The sequence below is a fragment of the Panulirus ornatus genome, chromosome 57, assembly GCF_036320965.1.
Source record: "Panulirus ornatus isolate Po-2019 chromosome 57, ASM3632096v1, whole genome shotgun sequence".
NCBI classification, from domain to species: domain Eukaryota; kingdom Metazoa; phylum Arthropoda; class Malacostraca; order Decapoda; family Palinuridae; genus Panulirus; species Panulirus ornatus.
This window is the reverse complement of record NC_092280.1, coordinates 3524955-3538675: the sequence shown is the minus strand read 5'-3', so window position 1 is coordinate 3538675 and position 13721 is coordinate 3524955. Positions and strand designations below refer to the sequence as shown.

General features: G+C 40.0%; 1 protein-coding gene across 24 annotated transcripts in view; it reads left to right on the top strand.

The window, feature by feature from the left end:
• The window catches only part of Glut1 (Glucose transporter 1), a 904849-nt gene that overhangs the window by 525970 nt on the left and 365158 nt on the right, over positions 1-13721 (top strand). For 23 of the 24 annotated variants that reach the window (XR_011716794.1, XM_071694280.1, XM_071694283.1 and 20 more), the window contains one exon: positions 5687-5707. The exons of the other annotated variant lie outside the window; for it this stretch is intronic. Coding sequence is in view for 22 of the 23 variants with exons in the window: in XM_071694280.1 (XP_071550381.1) it covers positions 5687-5707 (21 nt within the window). In the remaining variant the exon portion in view is untranslated. The remainder of the gene's footprint in view (positions 1-5686; positions 5708-13721) is intronic. 24 annotated transcript variants of the gene reach the window in all.

Sequence of the window (13721 nt, the reverse complement as noted above, 5' to 3'; positions counted from 1 at the left end):
AGGTGGAGGGAACGAGGAAAAGTGGGAGACGAAATTGGAGGTGGAAAGATGGAGTGAAAAAGATTTTGAGTGATCGGGGCCTGAACATGCAGGAGGGTGAAAGGCGTGCAAGGAATAGAGTGAATTGGAACGATGTGGTATACTTTGGTCGACGTGCTGTCAATGGATTGAACCAGGGCATGTGAAGCATCTGGGGTAAACCATGGAAAGTTCTGTGGGGCCTGGATGTGGAAAGGGAGCTGTTGTTTCGGGTATTATTGCATGACAGCTAGAGAAAAACTGGAGGAAGTAAAGTGTTTTAGATATCTGGGAGTGGATCTAGCACTGGATGGAACCATGGAAGTGGAAGTGAATCATAAGGTGGGATAAGGGGCGAAAATCCTGGGAGTCTTGAAGAATGTGTGGAAGTCGAGAACATTATCTCCGAAAGCAAAAATGGGTATGTTTGAAGGAATAGTGGTTCCAACAATGTTGTATGGTTGCGAGGCGTGGCCTATGGATAGATTAGTGCGCAGGAGGGTGGATGTGCTGGAAATGAGATGTTTGAGGACAATATGTGGTGTGTGGTGTTTTGATTGAGTAAGTAATGTAAGGGGGAAGAGAGATGTGTGGAAATAAGAGCGTGGTTGAGAGAGCAGAAGAGAGTGTTTTGAAATGGTTTGGGCACATGGAGAGAATGAGTGAGGAAAGATTTACCAAGAGGATATATGTGTCGGAGGTGGAGGGAACGAAGAGAAGTGGGAGACCAAATTGGAGGTGGAAAGATGGAGTGAAAAAGATTCTGAGTGATTGGGGCCTGAGCATGCAGGATGGTGAAAGGCGGTCAAGGAATAGAGTGAATTGGATCGATGTGGTATACCGGGGTCGACGTGCTGTCAGTGGATTGAATCAGGGCATGTGAAGCGTCTGGGGTAAACCATGGAAAGTTGTGTGAGGCCTGGATGTGGAAAAGGAGATGTGGTTTCGGGTATTATTGCATGACAGCTAGAGACTGAGTGTGAACGAATGGGGCCTTTGTTGTCTTTTCCTAGTGCTACCTCGCACACATGAGGGGAGGGGGATGTTATTCCATCTGTGGCGGGGTGGCGATAGGAATGAATAAAGGCAAACAGTGTGAATTGTGTGCATGTGTATATATATGTATATGTCTGTGTGTGTATATATATGTGTACATTGAGATGTATGGGTATGTATATTTGCGTGTGGGGACATGTATGTATATACATGTGTATGGGGATGGGTTGGGCCATTTCTTTCGTATGTTTCCTTGCGCTACCTCGCAAACGCGGGAGACAGCGACAAAGCAAAATAATAATAATGATAATACATATATATATATATATATATATATATATATATATATATATATATATATATATATATATATATATATATATATTATCATTATTATTATTTTCCAAAAGAAGGAACAGAGAAGGGGGCCAGGTGAGGGTATTCCCTCAAAGGCCCAGTCCTCTGTTCTTAATGCTACCTCGCTATCGCGGGAAATGGCGAATAGTATGAAAAAAAAAAAAAAATATATATATATATATATATATATATATATATCCTTCTCTCTGTTTGTCAGTGTCTCATTTTTTTGTGCGATAGTGTGCTCTAATACATATTTCCTCTTTACATCTGTTTACTATTCTGTGATATTTTTGTTTTTCAGGCATTTCTTCTCCAACTGGTACCTGTTGTGTGTCCCATTTATGTATTTCTGTTTATCTTGTGATGTCCATTCAAATGACTTCATACATCTCAGCAGCACTGCAAACATTTCCTTCGACTTATGAATATATATATATGCAGGGGGCCAGAAATCCTCCCCTCCTTATATTTTTTTTTGACTTTCTAAAATGGGAAACAGAAGAAGGAGTCACGCGGGGAGTGCTCATCCTCCTCGAAGGCTTAGACTGGGGTGTCTAAATGTGTGTGGATGTAACAAAGATGTGAAAAAAGGAGAGATAGGTAGTATGTTTGAGGAAAGGAACCTGGATGTTTTGGCTCTGAGTGAAACGAAGCTCAAGGGTAAAGGGGAAGAGTGGTTTGGGAATGTCTTGGGAGTAAAGTCAGGGGTTAGTGAGAGGACAAGAGCAAGGGAAGGAGTAGCACTACTCCTGAAACAGGAGTTGTGGCAGTATGTGATAGAACGTAAGAAAGTAAATTCTCGATTGATATGGGTAAAACTGAAAGTTGATGGAGAGAGATGGGTGATTATTGGTGCATATGCACCTGGGCATGAGAAGAAAGATCATGAGAGGCAAGTGTTTTGGGAGCAGCTGAATGAGTGTGTTAGTGGTTTTGATGCACGAGACCGGGTTATAGTGATGGGTGATTTGAATGCAAAGGTGAGTAATGTGGCAGTTGAGGGAATAATTGGTATACATTGGGTGTTCAGAGTTGTAAATGGAAATGGTGAAGAGCTTGTAGATTTATGTGCTGAAAAAGGACTGGTGATTGGGAATACCAGGTTTAAAAAGCGAGATATACATAAGTATACGCATGTAAGTAGGAGAGATGGCCAGAGAGCGTTATTGGATTACGTGTTAATTGACAGGCGCGCGAAAGAGAGACTTTTGGATGTTAATGTGCTGAGAGGTGCAACTGGAGGGATGTCTGATCATTATCTTGTGGAGGCTAAGGTGAAGATTTGTATGGGTTTTCAGAAAAGAAGAGTGAATGTTGGGGTGAAGAGGGTGGTGAGAGTAAGTGAGCTTGGGAAGGAGCCTTGTGTGAGGAAGTACCAGGAGAGACTGAGTACAGAATGGAAAAAGGTGAGAACAATGGAAATAAGGGGAGTGGGGGAGGAATGGGATGTATTTAGGGAATCAGTGATGGATTGCGCAAAAGATGCTTGTGGCATGAGAAGCGTGGGAGGTGGGTTGATTAGAAAGGGTAGTGAGTGGTGGGATGAAGAAGTAAGATTATTAGTGAAAGAGAAGAGAGAGGCATTTGGACGATTTTTGCAGGGAAAAAATGCAATTGAGTGGGAGATGTATAAAAGAAAGAGACAGGAGGTCAAGAGAAAGGTGCAAGAGGTGAAAAAGAGGGCAAATGAGAGTTGGGGTGAGAGAGTATCATTAAATTTTAGGGAAAATAAAAAGATGTTCTGGAAGGAGGTAAATAAAGTGCGTAAGACAAGGGAGCAAATGGGAACTTCAGTGAAGGGCGCAAATGGGGAGGTGATAACAAGTAGTGGTGATGTGAGAAGGAGATGGAGTGAGTATTTTGAAGGTTGTTGAATGTGTTTGATGATAGAGTGGCAGATATAGGGTGTTTTGGTTGAGGTGGTGTGCAAAGTGAGAGGGTTAGGGAAAATGATTTGGTAAACAGAGAAGAGGTAGTAAAAGCTTTGCGGAAGATGAAAGCCGGAAAGGCAGCAGGTTTGGATGGTATTGCAGTGGAATTGATTAAAAAAGGGGGTGACTGTATTATTGACTGGTTGGTAAGGTTATTTAATGTATGTATGACTCATGGTGAGGTGCCTGAGGATTGGCGGAATGTGTGCATAGTGCCATTGTACAAAGGCAAAGGGGATAAGAGTGAGTGCTCAAATTACAGAGGTATAAGTTTGTTGAGTATTCCTGGTAAATTATATGGGAGGGTATTGATTGAGAGGGTGAAGGCATGTACAGAGCATCAGATTGGGGAAGAGCAGTGTGGTTTCAGAAGTGGTAGAGGATGTGTGGATCAGGTGTTTGCTTTGAAGAATGTATGTGAGAAATACTTAGAAAAGAAAAGGGATTTGTATGTAGCATTTATGGATCTGGAGAAGGCATATGATAGAGTTGATAGAGATGCTCTGTGGAAGGTATTAAGAATATATGGTGTGGGAGGCAAGTTGTTAGAAGCAGTAAAAAGTTTTTATCGAGGATGTAAGGCATGTGTACATGTAGGAAGAGAGGAAAGTGATTGGTTCTCAGTGAATGTAGGTTTGCGGCAGGGGTGTGTGATGTCTCCATGGTTGTTTAATTTGTTTATGGATGGAGTTGTTAGGGAGGTAAATGCAAGTTTTGGAAAGAGGGGCAAGTATGTGAAGTCTGTTGGGATGAGAGAGCTTGGGAAGTGAGTCAGTTGTTGTTCGCTGATGATACAGCGCTGGTGGCTGATTCTTGTGAGAAACTGCAGAAGCTGGTGACTGAGTTTGGTAAAGTGTGTGAAAGAAGAAAGTTAAGAGTAAATGTGAATAAGAGGAAGGTTATTAGGTACAGTAGGGTTGAGGGTCAAGTCAATTGGGAGGTAAGTTTGAATGGAGCAAAACTGGAGGAAGTAAAGTGTTTTAGATATCTGGGAGTGGATCTGGCAGCGGATGGAACCATGGAAGCGGAAGTGGATCATAGGTTGGGGGAGGGGGCGAAAATTCTGGGAGCCTTGAAGAATGTGTGGAAGTCGAGAACATTATCTCGGAAAGCAAAAATGGGTATGTTTGAAGGAATAGTGGTTCCAACAATGTTGTATGGTTGCGAGGCGTGGGCTATGGATAGAGTTGTGCCCAGGAGGATGGATGTGCTGGAAATGAGATCTTTGAGGACAATGTGTGGTGTGAGGTGGTTTGATCGAGTAAGAAACGTAAGGGTAAGAGAGATGTGTGGAAATAAAAAGAGCGTGGTTGAGAGAGCAGAAGAGGGTGTTTTGAAATGGTTTGGGCACATGGAGAGAATGATTGAGGAAAGATTGACCAAGAGGATATATGTGTCGGAGGTGGAGGGAACGAGGAGAAGTGGGAGACCAAATTGGAGGTGGAAAGATGGAGTGAAAAAGATTTTGTGTGATCGGGGCCTGAACATGCAGGAGGGTGAAAGGAGGGCAAGGAATAGAGTGAATTGGATCGATGTGGTATACCGAGGTTGACGTGCTGTCAGTGGATTGAATCAGGGCATGTGAAGCGTCTGGGGTAAACCATGGAAAGCTGTGTAGGTATGTATATTTGCGTGTGTGGACATATGTATATACATGTGTATGGGGGTGGGTTGGGCCATTTCTTTCGTCTGTTTCCTTGCGCTACCTCGCAAACGCGGGAGACAGCGACAAAGCAAAAAAAAAATATATATATATATTATCCCTGGGGATAGGGGATGAACAATACTTCCCACGTATTCCCTGCATGTCGTAAAAGGCGACTAAAAGGGGAGGGAGCGGGAGGCTGGAAATCCTCCCCTCTCGTTTTTTTTTTCTTGTTTTTAATTTTCCACAAGAAGTAACAGAGGGTGGCCAGGTGAGGATATTCCACAAAGGCCCAGTCCTCTGTTCTTAATGCTACCTCGCTAATGCGGGAAATGGCGGATAGTTTAAAAGAAAAAAGATATATATATATATATATATATATATATATATATATATATATATATATATATATATATATATATATATATTCTCTCTCTCTCTCTCTCTCTCTCTCTCTCTCTCTCTCTCTCTCTCTCTCTCTCTGCATTGCTTACACCACAGAAAATGTACTATTTTGTTTTTGTTTCTGGTCGCGCTTGTTTTAGCAAAAGCTTGTAATTGGAATCATTTTTCCTGGTGTCATTTTTATTCACACACTTGCACTTTACCGCTCAAATATTTTTGAATTCAGCAAAGCAAGCGCGGCACTGCATTCTGTGGAACACTGTTTATGAGTGTCATATCCTCCTTTCTGTGTTATTTAATTTTATTTCTCTCCCTTTATGTCTCTCTTTAGGCTTCTTCTTTCTCACCCACGGTATGTATTAAGCTTCTTGCCTCCTTCTATAGACTTCTTGTATCATCACTGTCATTCTCAAAATCCTTGTCCAGGTATTTTTCGGACTCTGTTATGTATTTACTGCAGTGCGATTTACCTTTGATTGAAATTCATTGTCTTTGTCTTCTTCCTGCCAACAATACAGTGCATGTATCTTTGCAATACCTTATCCCAACCCTCATGGGATTTTGCTACTGGTCTTGCTCCCATCCAGGGTATTTTCTTTGTACTCTGTTGCTTTTCTGTTCATATCCTACATGTATCAGTTAAGGAAGTAATTTCCGTTAAATACATCATTTAATCTTTTTACAGAAATTAGAAACAGAAACTGCTGTTTTATAGCTGGAACCACACATGTTGTTGTATGTTACCCATATACATGACTTGGTTCAGAATTGATGACCTGGCTCAGAGTTCACAATATTACTGAGAGTTCAATTTCCTTCCCAGAGTTCATGAAGTTATTTAGGCCAGAGTTCATGAGTTTCCTTGGGCCTGTTTTGACAAAACCTTACCATAATTGACTGACCCAGCATCACACAACTTTGACATGGCTTCAGATAATTCTGATATAGTTATGATTGAGCTAAGTTTGACTTGACCATGAATGATTTTGGCTTGACTCCAGTAGAATTTCTCTCGGCCCAGTAAGGGTTTCTCTTTCTGCATGAGGGTAGACACAGAATAATGCACTCCACTCAACTTTAGACTGTAACTAGCAGTAAAAGACATTACCAAGGTAAAGGTAGTACCATTTTTGATAGGTAGTTTTTCTTGGCTGTAGCAGAAGTTTCCATATTCACAATAAATATTAGAGATATGGAGAACTGTAAAGGAATAAGGGCTAAGACAGCTGAGGTGCTTTACCTTAGTCAGATTTGGGTACAGTTGAGTTTGACCCAGTTTTTGAAGACCGAGCAGACTTTGAACTTATGTAGACATATTTTGTTCATATATTGATTGAAAAATAACAGTTGTCTTTGACTTGACTCCACTGGCATTGGCTGCCATTTAACTTTGACTGGGCCTGTTTGACTCTGATCTAATTGTTAGTATTTCCTTATAGGCTGATTAAAAACCTTTGACCAAACTCTGACTGACCTCAGCAGGGGCACTGATTGTGACCCATCCACACTTTATAGACATCCATGACATGACCCTCGCTATGGACATCCTTGACCTGAGCCTCTCTGTAGATAAACTCGACCTCTAAACCACATCTTCCAGTTAGTTTCTTGACAAATTTAAGATAAATTTCCTTGTATACATGTGAGAAATCTGTATGCATTATTTTTCTCTAAACAGTTGTTTGCACATATACCATTTCTCTGTGTTCATGTTTTTGCCATATCCTTATTGCATGTATATCTTGTTACCTACATGCATGTTGTAACTTGACTTTTTCTGCTGATCTGAGTCAGTTTGTGTCCTTAGACCTCCTCTACTGACTTAAGTTATGATTATCCATATTCATCTCTTGACAAACCCTGCATATCTCAGAACCCCTTATTTAGATTGATTTTTGTCCCAGAGTGTTTTGTTGTACCTCTCTCCTATCCGACATTTTTCACTTGTGTATTTCTGTACCTGCTTTCTGTACTAATCTTGGTACCTGTGTTTTCCTTGACCTGCTTTCCATTCTAATAGCTCTCCTTGTGTGTCCTTTGATCTGGTTTTTGTTCTAATAAGTGTCCCTTTTCTTCGACATGTCTGTTCTGACCTTTGTCCTTGTGTTCCTCTTGACTTTCTGTCTTTTCTGACTTTTGTCTCTGGCACATTTTGACTTACTGTCAGTTCTGTCTTAACTGTTCAGACCTTTGTTCCCTGTGTCCCTTGAGTCTTAGTCTGTTGTGACCTTTTTCTTTCTGTGTTCCTTGATGTCTTTTTGGGCCTTTGTCCCTATGTGTATATTAACCTGCTGTTTATTCTGACCTTCTCCCTGTGTGTTCCTTGACCCACTTTCTATGCTAAACTTTGTATTTTGTGTGTTCCGTGATCTCCTATCTATTCTGACTGTTGCTTGTATGTTCTATGACCTGTCTAATCTAACCTTTGTCTATATATGTCCCTTGATCTGCTGCATAATTGAACCTTTGTCCCTCTGTCATCTTTGTCCTGGTATCTGTTTTGCCCTTTGTCCCAATGTGTTCTTTGGCTTACTGTCTTTTGGACTTTTGTAGTCCCTTTACCTGGCATTTCAGACCTTTGTATCGGTTGATCTGCTGCCTAATCTAACCTTTTTCCCTATGTTTCTAGACCTGCTCTCTATATTGACCTTGTCCCTGCATGTCCCTTGACCTCCCATCTTTTCTGATCTTTTTCTGTATGTCCCTTGATCTTTTTATTCTGACCTTTGTACCATTTTGTCCCTTGCCCTGCTTCATAATCAGATCTTCGTGTATTCCTGGACCTTCTATCTTTCTTACCTTCAGTCCAAGTATGTCATTGACCTCTCTAGTCTGTCCTTTGTCCCTGTGTGTTTGATGACCTGTGTAATTTTCCCTTTATATGTTTCTCCCATGGTCTATTTTAGAGCGACCTGCCCTTTGTCCCTCTATTTCCCTTAACTTACTATATACACTAACCACTGATTTTATGGATAGCAAGTAATTATTCAATTTGACCTTTTCCCAGAAATGGTCTTTGGCCTGCTGTCTGGATTACCTTTATCCTTGTGTGATCCATGATGCATTATTTAATCTGATCTGAGTTAGATGTCCTCTTTATGTACTGTTTAGTTTGACCTTTGACTTTGTGTTTACCCAAACAGCTTACTTTCCAAGGTGACCTTTAATCCTGATTGCTCTTTGATCTATTGTTAGTCCTTGTTTTGATTGGTGAGTTGAGTTTCATTGCACCCTCCGTATAATATAGGTTTATTTATTTTTTCTTGTTCTTAAAACCTAAATTTGAAATTTACAAAAATTAACCAAAGTATGAATATCTGTTGTCATAGAAATTTGTGAACATATGATACATGACAGATGCCTGTTGGTGAAATATAAGAATACTTTTTTTATAGATCATTTATTTTTAGCTGAATGTTTAGAAAAGTTAGTAGAAATGCCCAGAGAAACATTCCACAATATCATAGCAATAGGTTCATCCAACTGAGTAAGGTTTTGATAAAGAAAAATAAGACTCGGAAAGAGCCTGTTTCATAAGATTGAATTAAGCATATTATTGTTCTCTGAATGAGATAATATTTTTGATAATTATAAAAGAAGTAAAGAAATAGATTTTGTCTAAATTTACAGTACCTTCATCTAAAAAGATGAATGAATGTGATTTAGGAATCTTGAAAAAATATACAGCATCAGCATGCTGGTAACACCTGCCTTGGTGTTAAGATTACATTTTGTGATGTCCAAGTACCAACAAATGGTTGTAAACTTTCATAATGAGAATACCTGGACATATATAAGATACAAATGAAAATGAAAGATTCAAATGAAATATTGTTTTTTTCACATATTTTTTCATTCTCATAGTGATTTGAAACCAAGCTGATGAATTTCCGTATCTTATACAAACATGGTACATTGCACTATGTATCCAGTAAAGTAAAAACAATATTTTCCTTGATATAGGTAAAGGAAGCAACAGATGAAAATGTCAATACATGATCTATTTAGATGGATGAAGGTGATTGGTCAGAATGGAAACATATCAGTGTTTAATTTATTCAGGCATTCCATGGCTCCTTTACCCCTCGCTCTTGCAACACCAGGTGGCAACTTGATCAAGACAGTTAAGATTATCATTGCTCAAATAACTGGAGAATGAAGAAGAGATATAGATGTCACACCTTTTGATGATACTTAGATAATTGAAATAAAGGTATCTTACATAGTCTGAAAGTGGATATATGGTAATGACCTATAAAGATTTGGTACTTCTGCTTATATTGTAAGAAATATTTGGGTATCAGCTTATGTTTTCTGGATTTTTAACATCTTACTAGCTACTTCAGTCAATGACAATGAGAGATTGGTGCATGGAATCTACAGAAAGCTTTGTAAAGATAATTATCCATTCAGCAAACCAAAAATATACCACCAGATTTTAAATAAAGAATTTACATACTTTTACCTGGAAATTGAGTAGAATCAAACAGCTTGGGCCATTCCTGGGCTGTAGGGGTAGAAGACCTGTGAAGAGTATGCCAGATAAACTCCAGATGCTGACTATATGTAACACATAGGGAGGAGTTTTACCTCTTATGTATGTCTTCTGACAGAAATAGAATCTTTATAACATCGTTTCAGGAGCCGTTTTGTAATGATGAGGAAGCAGACAGATGTATGCTTTTGCACATATCTCATACTGCCCATTGTGGTTCAATCATAATTGTTTATTGGTTTCTAGGTATTGATGTACTGTTTTTGCCTTTGATATGAGATATGGTACAGCAACAGCCATGATTTTAAGTACATGAACATAGCAGCTGAAAAGATACATTAGCCTTTCTGCTGTAGGATCTGCCTAGAAGTATGCAGTTTTGATGAGATATCATCTATTCAGTGGCTGTGACTTTGTAAGTGTATTAGTGTAGGGACAAAAAAAAGAAAAAAATAGCATTTCAAAATGACTGACACAGCTTGGTAGATACTAACATCAAGATGAAACAGTAATTTGCAGATTATGTGACAATTATAAAGAAGCAGATATTAATAAGTTGGCCGCTTTACTCTGGATCGTAAGCAACTAACCCTACTAAATTACTGCCATACAAAGAGGCTTGAGATAAATGTATCCTTACATTCTGGACTAGCTGTGGCCACACCTCACAGTAAAAGATTGAATGTGGATGGTTATATCATGGTAAATTGGATAGATATTCCCACAGAATGACTGAAATGGAATGTATCAGAAATCATTCTGTATGCCATATTTGCCATTATGGTCATACTGATGCTTGTGCTAGTAATTCATTTGAATTGAATTCAAGACTGCTCACAGACCTAGGTGAGGATGACCTTTCATCTGAAGATGATTTTGACACAGAGGGAAAAAGATTGGAAGAGGATGCTAGTGGATGGAAAACTTTCACAAAATTTCTTGGATTGTACTTGTATATCATTTTTTTATGTTATGTCTGTTAATAATTGTTAATTTGTGAGAAGTGCTAGATTTGCTGTCGTTCACTTGTTTTCTAAAGTTGTCCACATGAATGATAACACCAATAATTCTTTAAGTTCCTAACTTACCATATGTTTCTTGTTTCTAATTGGTTGGAATGTAGTCATGTAATGCTTTGTTATTAACCCTTTCACTGTGGTGGTCTTAATAGTCACTGTACACTCTTTATGTAGGATGTTCTCAAATATTCAGAAAACTCTCCATGATTAACTGGAGACAGTTTTCTAAAGAAGATGATGTACACCTCAACCTGGGTTAACATTATTAACATCTACTACATGCCCTTTAACAGATGCTACTTTGCTGCCAGGAATATGAGGTACTCCATGAGTACTTTCAGGCATATATACCAAGTTGTGTGGTATTTCTGGAGATGATTGGGACCATGGAAACAGAAGTGAATCACAGGGTGGGGGAGGTGGTGAAGCTTCTGGGAGCAATGAAGAATGTGTGAAAGGAGAGAACGTTATCTCGAAGAGCAAAAATGGGTATGTTCGAAGGAATAGTAGTTCCAACAATGTTATATGGTTGCAAGGCATGGGCTATAGATAGGGTTGTACGGAGGAGGGTGGATGTCCTGGAAATGAAATTCGAGGACAATATGGGATGTGAGATGGTTTGATCGAGTAAGTAATGAAAGGGTAAGAGAGATGTGTGGAAATAAAGAGAGTGTGGTTGGGAGAGCAGAAAAGGGTGTTCTGAAATGGTTTGGACATATGGAGAGAATGAGTTAGGAAAGATTGACACTGAGGATATGTGTGTCAGAGGTGAAGGGAACAAGGAGAAGTGGGAGACCAAAGTGGAGGTGGAAGGATGGAGTGAAAAAGATTTTGAGTGATCAGGGGCTGAACATACAGGAGGGTAAGAGGTGTGCAAGGAATAGAGTCGACATGCTGTCACTGAACTAAACCAGAGCATGTGAAGCATGTAGGGTAAACCATGGAAAGGTCTGTGGGGCCTGTATGTGGAGACTGAGACTTGAGACTGAGTGTGAACGAATATGGCCTTTTTTGTCTGTTTTCCTGGTGCTACCTTGCTGAGGTAGGGGGTAGCGATGCTGTTTCCTGTGTGGCAGGGTAGCGCTGGGAATGGATGAAGGCAGGCAAGTATGAATATGTACATGTGTATGTATGTATAAGTCTGTACATGTGTATATATGTATAAGTCTGTGTATGTGTATATTGATATGTATACATATGTATATGTGCATGTATGGGCTTTTATGTATATATATGTGTATATGAGTGGATAGGCCGTTCTTTGTCTGTTTCCTAGTGCTACCTCACTGATGGGGGGAAACAGCGATTAGGTTTTAGTTGTTGTACACTGATGATACAGTGCTGATGGCTCATTTGGGTGAGAAACTGCAGAGGTTGGTGACTGAGTTTGGGAAGGTGTGTGAAAGGAAAAAGTTAAGAGTAAATGTGAATAAGAGCAAGGTTATGAGGTTCAGTATGGTTGAAGGGCAAGTTAATTGAGGGGTAAGTTTGAATGGAAAAAACTGGAGGAAGTGAAGTGTTTTAGATATCTAGGAGTGGACTTAGCAGCAGATGGAACCATGGAAGTGGAAGTGAGTCACAGGGTGGGGGAGGGGACGAAGGTTTTGGGAGCGTTGAAAATGTGTGGAAGGTGAGAACATTATCTTGGAGAGCAAAATTGGGTATGTTTGAGTGAATAGTGATTCCAACAATGTTATGTGGTTGCTAGGCATGGGCTATGGATAGGGTTGTGTGGAGAAGGGTGGATGTGTTGTAAATGAAATGTTTGAGGACAGTATGTGGTGTGAGGTGGTTTGATTTAGTAAGTAATGAAAGGGGAAGAAGGTTGTGTGGTAATAAAAAGAGTGTGGTTGAGAGAGCAGAAGAGGATGTGTTGAAATGGTTTGGACACATGGAGAGAATGAGTGAGGAAAGATTGACAAAGAGGATATACACGTGTCAGAGGTGAAGGGAACAAGGAGTAGTGGGAGACCTAAATGGAAGTGGAAGGATGGAGTGAAAAAGATTGCATGAAATAGAGTGAATTGGGACCATGTGTTATACCGGGGTCGACGTGCTGTCAGTGGATCAAACCAGGGCATGTGAAGTGTTTGGGGTAAACCATGTAAAGGTCTGTGGGGCCTGGATGTAAAAAGGAAGCTATGGTTTTGGTGCATTACACATGACAGCTAGAGACTGAGTGTGAACAAATGTGGCTGGCCTTTTTGTCTTTTCCTGGCACTACCTCGCTGGAGGGGAGGGGGAATGCTGTTTCCTGTGTGGCGGGGTGGCAATAGGAATGGATGAAGGCAGCAAGTATGAATATGTTCATGTGTATGTATGTATATGTCTGTGTATGTATATGTATGTATATGGTATATGTGCATGTATGGGGATATATGTATATGTATGTGGAGTATTGGGCCATTCTTTGTGCTACCTCACTGATGCTGGAAACAGCGCTTAAGCATGATAAAAAGAGTGAATAGAGTGAATTGGATCGAAGTGGTATACCGGGGTCGACGTGCTATCAATGGATTGAATCGGGGCATGTGAAGTGTCTGGGGTAAACCATGGATGTGGAAAGGGAGCTGTGGTTTTGGGCATTATTACATGACAGCTAGAAACTGAGTGTGAACGAATGGGGCCTTTGTTGTCTTTTCCTAGCGCTACCTCGCACACATGAGGGGGGAGGGGGATGTTATTCCATGTGTGGCGAGGTGGCGATGGGAATAAATAAAGGCAGACAGTATGAATTACGTACATTTGTATATATGTATATGTCTGTGTGTGTTATATATATATGTGTACATTGAGATGTATAGGTATGTATATTTGTGTGTGTGGACGTGTATGTATATACATGTGTATGG